The following is an 8,583-nucleotide window of genomic DNA, read 5'->3' on the forward strand; positions in this document are numbered from 1 at the left end:
CCAGGACTTCATATTTACAACACATTTTAATCTTTATTACAAAAAAATTGGGTCAGTATCAAAATTGCAGTGTTAACATTTTTTAAACAGATAATATCTTGTTTACCGTGTATATCATGTAGAATTCTTAAACAAATCAGCATTTGGAGGTCTAACAAGACATCAACTTACTTTTGGTGTTTGTGAGACCTGAAACTATCGAAACCTTCAGAAACTTTGGGGGACAGGATGGCAGTTCCCTTCTGTCTGGATCTCTTGCAGAGGAACTGCTGCTCCCATGGACATTATGCTCCTGAACATATATTTGTCGAAGTTAGAGATGCATTTGTCTTATATATACAGTATATATATATATATAATATATAATATGGTATTGGGTAATGGAGATAAGGACAGTTTAGCAGAAAGACTTATGTATAAGACAAAACATCTGCTTTGAAAGGCTTAGTTTCAAAATGACTACAATTAGTCGGCTAAGAGCTTTAATCAATGCAAAGTGAGCATAAGCAACTTACCCATTAAGCACTCCACTCAAAGTCCGAAATGCGGGTTATGAGGGTCAGAACCTTCGGGTTCACCGCATTGCTCCTCTTGTTTTCCCGATGCTCTACTTTGGAGCCCTTGTCGGGATTGATCTTGAAGATGCACCTTAGTTTAACAAAACACAAACATTAGATATCAACGAATCAACAATCTTATGAATAAGACAGACAAGGGATGGCGGAGGAGACGGGTAAGGGCATGTATACTGGTGGCTAGTTTCAATTGACCACCCTGTTGTCGGACAATACCCACATGAAGTTTGTGGATGTGTGTGATAATTGTTGTCACAAGAAGGCAGCACAGGGCTCACTTTCCTTCTATACTACTCGTTTGTAGTCTTGATGGGCTCATTCTACAACTTTGATAAAAAATCAAATATGATATTCCAGTAAAGTCATGCACTTGCATCAGCCTGGTTTAGAGGAATCAGGGAGGCGTTACGGGAGAGGGCTGAGATAGAGGTGGTGGATTCTTCTGGTTGTATCATTTTAAATCCAGTTCACTGTATCCAAGGTTGCATATGGCACCTTTAAACTAAACCATAAATCAAAAAATACTTTTCAAAATAACCTTCGTGAATAGCAGATGAGCAAGACACTCCTTTGATTGGAAACTTACTTTATGTTTACCAATACTGACAAAAAGCCTACATCTTGCCTTTACAGGTTGGTCCTAGCCAGAGGAACCTTCATCCATGAAATTAGCAATATGGGACAGTCCTGGGGCTAGATTTTTAGAGCTGTCAATTCGATTATATATTCGAATAGTAAAAAAACAAACAAACATATTCGAAAATCAATATTCGACTGTGGGGAAATAAAGCAGCATTACCATGACTGTCTGCCTCGAGCACTTAAGTTAAATAGCATAGCATTTCAGCTGAAAATAAACAATATTACGAAAGCAAGCCTGAAACAATTACCAGAAAATACCCTCAACGACCAAAAACATCCGCAATCAGAAGCGACTTAATGCACATTCACCTTTGAAGAAACTCCATCGTGGCCCCGAGTTCCGCTGGGTACTGCAGGTTGAAGACGTAGTAACAGACGAACATGCCCACCAGTGCGTCGGTGAAGCTCGCCAAGTCTTCTATTATCACCTCCTGGTCCACGGCCACCATGAAAGCTGCTGCAGGCATTGGACTCGCTCCTGTTAAAAAAAAAAAAAAAAAAAAAAGGAAGAGGAAAATCTATCAGTTCAAATGCATCTATATGCATGCAGGGCACGCACATCCCGGTGCTTCTCACTTACCACATGCAACAATGCATGGTGTGGGCGGCAGGCGTTCTGTTCGAACCTCATCTGTGATCCAGGTTTTGTCCGACATGTGGAACATTCTTGCAAAATCCTCTTTGAAGTGTGACAGTAGCATTAGCACCGCTCCGCAGGGTCCACCACCACCAGCTAGGAGTTCTGCCCTCTGTCTCGCAGCTCCGCTTGACTGAAAATAGTCAAGGACTCTGGCAAATTTCGTGGCCATGGCCTCCTCAAATCCCTCGTCGATGTCGACGCCAGTTAAAATCTTAAAGTGTGTCTTCATGCCGACCAGCGAGAATAGGTAGGGCCATTCCTTCTTAAGGGCACGCGTGTCCTTACCAGACCTTATGTCATTTCTCTGAGATACAAAAGTGTCTGACATTAACTGTTCTATTCTTTTTGCATTCCTCTCATTCTCCAGGAACATTCTTTGCATGCCTCTTTTCTTCTTCATCTGTGCTTCCACATTCACAGGCCCAGATTCCCACTGAATACAGCCGTAGGAGTCCCTCCGTCGCTTCCTATCTTTTGCCACAGTGCTGCTGTCCCCTGGAGTGCTTTTCTGCATTCCCAGCGTCTTCTTTCGGTTGCAGTTATCAACTCTGCACTGAAGTTGTTTTGTTAAAGAATCATATCCACTTCCAACGACCTCATCTTCCATTATGTCTCTGAAAGACGTTGGATACGCGAGGACCATCTTCCGTGCAACTTCTACAAGGTGCCGCTTTAACGGGTTTTTGCAAATAGAAAGGATTTTAGCAGCAATAATGCGAATCGTTTCCCTCCTTTCCTTGGCGGTTGGCCGCTCCTGATTGTCTAATTTCTTCCTCAAAATAGCTGGCAGCACGTTCCAAGGGACTTGAAAACGGTAGTGCCAGTCATTGCCCAGTTGTCTACAGGAACTAGAGCACTCACGATTAGATGGAGAGGAGATGAGGCTACCAAGTGAGCTTCGAGAAGAAGAGGGTCTGCTTCGTCTTGTGGTGACCTGGAGTGTTTCCACAAGAGTTTGGGGTGAGCGGGGGAAATCCTCCTCCATGTTTGAGTGGCTTGCGTCGCTCTGAGCTGAAAAGACACCTAAAACCCACAGAGACACACTTACTTAAAAAGGCACAATGCCCTCCTTTAGCAAGGATAAATTATTGCATATGTACATAAACTACTTTGATGAAATGCATTGCTATCACTTTTATTCAAATGACAGGCTCTTTCTTTCAATATTTGCAACCAATGCAACCAAACATACATTCAAAAGTTCAAATCATAGGCCTTTATGAAGCTGGTGACTAGCGGACACATTCTGTCGATCGTTACCAAGATATGTTTTCATTTCAATGACATAACAGCCCAACAATGTGACTGATGGCAACATGCTCATACTATCTTTTGGGCCTTGACTTACCTTTTACGTGTGTTTGAATGGGTTCGAGTACGCCTGTGAGGTCATTCATCTGGATAGGCTTCGTACTGTCAACCGCTTCCACCCCAACGTCTTGGAAGGCATCCACCATTGGTTGCAGTGTCGCTGGTGTGGTTCTTGATAGCGCTTCTTTGATAAGACTGGCTATGTTTTCCTCCATGGCTAAAAAAGGGGAAATAAATGAGCAGTGAAATGGTGAAAGGGGTGTTATAATAGTTGCAAAACCTCAGTGTCCACAAGCGAATGAGTGGACCAAGCCTCCTGATCAAAGATGGCTCGTGGGGGGAAATAGCGATGCTTTGGTTTCAGTTTGTCAGGGGGAAATAGATGCTTCCTTGTTTTGAGATGTTCTTGAATGTAAACGTGGAGGAAACCATCGTAATGTGTGAGCAGGGTCTTTGAGAGGGATGTGCTGTACATAGCGGTCTCTTCTGTTCTCAGTTGAATAGGTTGTGGGTGTACATATGACAAGTTCTATGTAACGTGTATAAACAGAGCCATCAATGCCTTCGACGGTCATCTTGTATGGTGGATGAAGGAATGAGGTGTGACAGCAAATGGACAGTTTACCAACTTCACTTTTGGAACGACTTTGAGCAACTGTTACACTAATAACTGTCAGCTATAAAACACTTAAATGATATATTAGAGACTTGCAGACTGCAGAGTTTTGAGAGCTCACACGTTTCTCCGATGAATATGAGTGGTCACATTTACCAACCACACAGCTCAAAGCTGTAGCTGTGTGGGAGGGAGGCTGTACCACCTGCTATTTCTCAACCTTTTGTGCACAGTCATTTCAGAATCAACTGACACTCGGGACAAAGATCAGAAGGCTGATAAGTGTGCAGACCACGTTCATCACGTTCTTAAATTTTTCTTTCCGTCTTCTATCTTTCTATCATCTGTGTTCTTGCAGTTTGTGCTTTGAAGTTATTAATCACTGTTGTCGGCAGATGACGGCAGATGACGACTAGATGACAGCAGTGTCTGAGTTTAACTTCTTTTGCAGGTTTTTCATTGTGCAGATATTCACCTCCATATTGACCCTCCTGCTGATCCAGCAAACTCCCCTCACACGCTTCCCATTTAATGTCCGTCTCCAAGTCAGAAGATTCCTCTTTAACCAGGGAGGCGATGCAGCCAAAGGGCTGGTCTCCAGCTGCTCCTCCACCCTCCCATGAAGGTTTCTCCGTCTGGTTATGTTGGTGGGGAAATGCCTCGACTGTGTCATGGTACTTTGGGGAAATTTGCATGGGTGGTGCTGCACCTACACCTGATGAACAGATAAATGAACAGAAAAATGAGTGGGTGGACTTCCTGAGCCACACATCTCTCTTCAGAGGCGATGCCGCAGCCCCAACATCGCCATTGCTCAAGGCCCGCAGCGGTGGAAGAAGTACTCGGATATTTTACTTCAGTAAAAGTAGCAATACCACAAGGTAGAAATACTAAGTAGAAGTTAGTGAGTTCACGAGAATACACGTGAAAATATAGCAACACTGAAGTACCAAAAGTAAAAACAGTCATTATACAGAATCACACTTTTCAGAATCCTATTATAACTGATGATGCATTAATGTACATTAATGTAGCTAATTGTAGGTACTTTATACACTGGGTATATTACTTTATAATAAGAAACCATTTTTATTGTCATATACACATACACGAAATTTGCATGATAGGCAGCCCGGGGAGCCGGGGGTTCAGTGTCTTGCTCAGGGACACTACGACACGTGACACGTCCCAGTCGAGGATCGAACCGTTGACCCTGCGGTCATAATAGTTATGATAATTAGTGGAGTAAAAAGTACAATATTTCCTTCTGAAATGCAGTGGGGTAGAAGTATGTATGTGTAAGTGGCATTTAAGCTAAAATAAAGCGCAAGCGTGTCAACATTGTACATTACTTGAGTAAATGTATTTACTCTCCACCGGTCGCCTGATATCTCTGCACATATTGACTCATGCAGACCGATGTTACTCACTTCTGTTATTAGAGCTGTTGGCGTGCTCGCCATGGTTTATCTCCCTCGCATTGGACGTGATCGGACCGGAGAGTTCATCCTCAGTATGCCTCCAGTCCAACTCCAGACTCAACAGCCTCACCTCACTGTCACTTTCCTCCAATTTCTCCTCCAGTCTCCCGATCTCTCTGTCCCTGTCGGCCACCATACTCTGGTACTCGCGCACTCTGCGGCTGCACGCGCTGCGGATCACGTTCATCGCGGTGTTTATAGCCGCCCTGATGGCGCTTTCTACGGCCAGAGCCTCGTCCTCGTTGTGCAAACTTGGGGGCCACTCAGACAGGTCATCATCTATACTCATGGTCGCTCACTCATGCAGCCGTAACTCTGCATATGACAGCACTGCTCTCTCAGTTTTGCTCACTTTGACCGCGAGCGAGACCAAAATAGCGACGCACAATTATTCTGGAGGAATTTTCCGCAGTCACAGTTTTGTTTCGAGATGTTTTTAGACGTCAGTATTAGTTTCTTACTCCCAGTTTAGGCCAAAATAAAACACACAGGCGATTCAAACTTCTCTCAAGGTATCGCGGTCGGGGGCTGTGTGAACGCTCCGTCTCTCCTTTGCCTTCTTCTTCTTCGAGGTTTTATTTATATACAAACAACGAATTAGTGCATTACCGCCATCAACTGGTATGGAGTGTGGATCAGGCTGTCTAGTACTTACATTATTCAATAAAACAAACAATATTGGTTTGTCTAAGATACTGAAATAGTACTTGATAATACTTTTGCAGAATGTCTATTTTATCAAAATTAGCTGCCTTCTTTCTGACAGTGTATGTTCTAGTGTTTCCTCTTGCCCAGTTGTCGCATTAGCATTTAACATGTTTTTCTACTTTTAGTTGTGTTGTGTTTCGCTCAGTGTGTCCAAATGTCCATCTCTGCGGTTCCTTCCTGCACATGTCATTTCTCTCACTTTCCTCTGAACTCTGTAAAACCACCGTCCCATTCTGCCTTCCTTCCGTTGCTTCTGCCTCCTTTCTTTCCACCCATGCTGTTTGAGGTTTAAGCGGGTCCCGGCCGGGTCTTCTTTCTCTGCTGTGTTTTTATGGGGTTAGCAGCCTAAAAAAGCCGCACTACCGCCAACTACTGGATTGTTGCAGAGGTTTTGGTGCATTTCATTTTTCTAAGAAGCGAATTCAATAATAACAATACTTAGCAGAGCCATCTTATAAAACATGAAATACTAATTTCACATTAGCGAAAAGTACCTTGAATAAAGAAACAGTAGCAAATATTACAATTAATTTAAATAGGAAACTTACCTCAACTGTTGTTGCTTTTCTAAGAATCAGAGGGGATAATAAGCAGAGCCATCACATCAGGCAAAATATAATAATACTACAACTAATAATAATATTAACAATACTACTACTGCTAATAATAATAATACAATAAATAAAATGAACAATACTATAGATAAAATAAAAGTAAAAAAGTACAATTAATTAAAAAAGAAAATCACCTCAAATACCTTTTACTAGCAGTGGTGGAAGAAGTAATCAGATTCTTTACTTAAGTAAAAATAGTATTATCATAATGTAATAATAGTTCAATACAGGTAAAAGTACTCATTCTTTAAAATCATCTCCTGTGACTGACATATTATCACATATGTCATTATTAGATTTGTTAATATTGCAGAGGCAGCACTTTACTGTTACTCTAGTTTTAACTTCTTTATTCGCTGTTAGGTAGTCTAGGTTTTCCCAAATCTGGAGGTCAGGCCCCATCCAGAGGGTCACAAGATAAATCTTGTTTATGTGAAATCATACTCGAAGAGAGGAAACCCTTATTAAACTTATTCACACCTGAAGGGACTCCAACAGACGTTTATTTTGATAAGGGGTCACAAGTCAAAAAGGTTGTGAACCAATGGGTTAATCTCAATAAGGTATTGCACTTTCAAAGTTTCTTTTAATGCAACGACACGCAACTAAGTAACTACCCATTGCTAAATATATGCAGTGGAGTAAAATGTAGCCTATATTTCCCTCTGAATTCTAGTGGGGTAGAAGTATAAAGTATATAAATGTACCTAAAAGTTGTACTTAACTACAGTTGACTTACCTTCCATCTATGAGAATGACGCAGTCAGCAGCCTTCAAAATGACCATACAGTTGAATCAAGACCTTTCTAAAACAGTTTTGACAAAACCTGAACATAATAATCTTCATGAAGCCAAGACTTATTGAAGGACTGTGTGTATACTGGCAACTGATTGTGTTGACGTTTGATTATTTAAAAACAGCCCAGTCCAACACACTGAGCCTTAGTTATAGACATTATTTATACACTTTATCAAAGATTTATTCTTTTCAGAGTAGTTCATTTATTTTGAGATTAATCTTTATTGATCCCCTTGGAGAAATACTGTATATCGTAAGCATTTGACTTATTAGTTTAGGAGCAACCGGCCTCATTCAGGCAATGTGTGAGTTTATCTTCATTAAAGGTAAAGGCAAAGTACAAACACGGCAAATAGAAAATGTTCAGTTATGCATAAAAAAAAAAATCATAGAAAGGTGATAGGAAAATCGCACACATCCACATAACACAGGCAAGTTAGCCAATGCTGAAGCCGTGTTTATGTTTGCTACATGGAAAGAGACATAGTTAGGTACATTGGAATGGTTCATTGCAGGAAAATCAAGCCATAAAAACACACAAAACCTGCATTGACTAAATAAAAAGTGGAACACATAACATACAGTACGCGAGAATTGCATGCCTGCTTAGGACCATTCCCTGCAATGCAATATACATTCATTGTGATTAGTACATTTCAATTCCTCCAAACCAACTGACAGGAACATTTCTTAATCCTCTTGCAGGGAATCAGATGGAACATTTAGGCTGCTTCCTTTGGACACAAAAACAGGCACAAATCCTCCTGCTGTTTTGTTGAGAATGCAGTAATCCTTACAGATACATGGTGGTGGAGTGTCATCAACAGGACTGTTTGGTAAACTGCACTCTGGGCTTTGGATCGGATCCAAAAAGCTGCAGCCAGAATCTACACTATTGGTGTTGAAGAAATCTTCAGGCAGAGTGGAGACAACTTCTTCCTCTTTAATGCCAACACCCAAGACAGAGCAAGGGAGCTGAGTGTAAGAAGATTCCCCTGGAGAAACCATAGCTAAAGGCGGGGAGGCCTCATGTATCACGGGTAAGCCTACATAGGAGGTGTGACATTGAGTTAAGGCCAGTTGTACTGTTGGGTTGTAGAAGACCTGGTTCTCCTCTGGGTCCTTTGTAACGGGTTTCGGCACAACAATCACAGCATCGGTTGTCAAGATCTCCTCAGTTTTGTATGTTAGCACAAA

The 8,583-nt window shown here is 41.7% G+C and overlaps 1 protein-coding gene across 1 annotated transcript; it reads right to left on the reverse strand.

Annotated features, from left to right (window-relative positions):
- Positions 1-54: 54 nt before the first annotated feature.
- On the reverse strand, positions 55-5,940 carry LOC116394406 (uncharacterized). Its single transcript, XM_031867462.1, has 7 exons — positions 5,215-5,940; positions 4,260-4,499; positions 3,206-3,385; positions 1,798-2,880; positions 1,527-1,695; positions 516-648; positions 55-292 (listed from the first exon to the last, which is right to left on the reverse strand). Exons 1-6 carry the CDS (start codon positions 5,552-5,554, stop codon positions 519-521), a joined length of 2,142 nt encoding a protein of 713 aa, XP_031723322.1. The 5' UTR covers positions 5,555-5,940; the 3' UTR covers positions 55-292; positions 516-518.
- Between the last annotated feature and the right edge of the window lie 2,643 nt (positions 5,941-8,583).

Source organism: Anarrhichthys ocellatus, unplaced genomic scaffold (assembly GCF_004355925.1).
Source record: "Anarrhichthys ocellatus isolate YVR2014 unplaced genomic scaffold, GSC_Weel_1.0 scaffold39, whole genome shotgun sequence".
Taxonomy (NCBI): Eukaryota; Metazoa; Chordata; class Actinopteri; order Perciformes; family Anarhichadidae; genus Anarrhichthys; species Anarrhichthys ocellatus.

Excerpts from the sequence above, each read along its gene's own strand:
- LOC116394406 (XM_031867462.1), bottom strand. The coding sequence starts at position 5,554 with ATGAGTATAGATGATGACCTGTCTGAGTGGCCCCCAAGTTTGCACAAC. Across the intron at positions 3,386-4,259 it reads GCAGGAGGGTCAATATGGAG|CCATGGAGGAAAACATAGCC; the intron begins GTGAATATCTGC and ends CCCCTTTTTTAG. Across the intron at positions 2,881-3,205 it reads CATTCAAACACACGTAAAAG|GTGTCTTTTCAGCTCAGAGC; the intron begins GTAAGTCAAGGC and ends TGTGGGTTTTAG.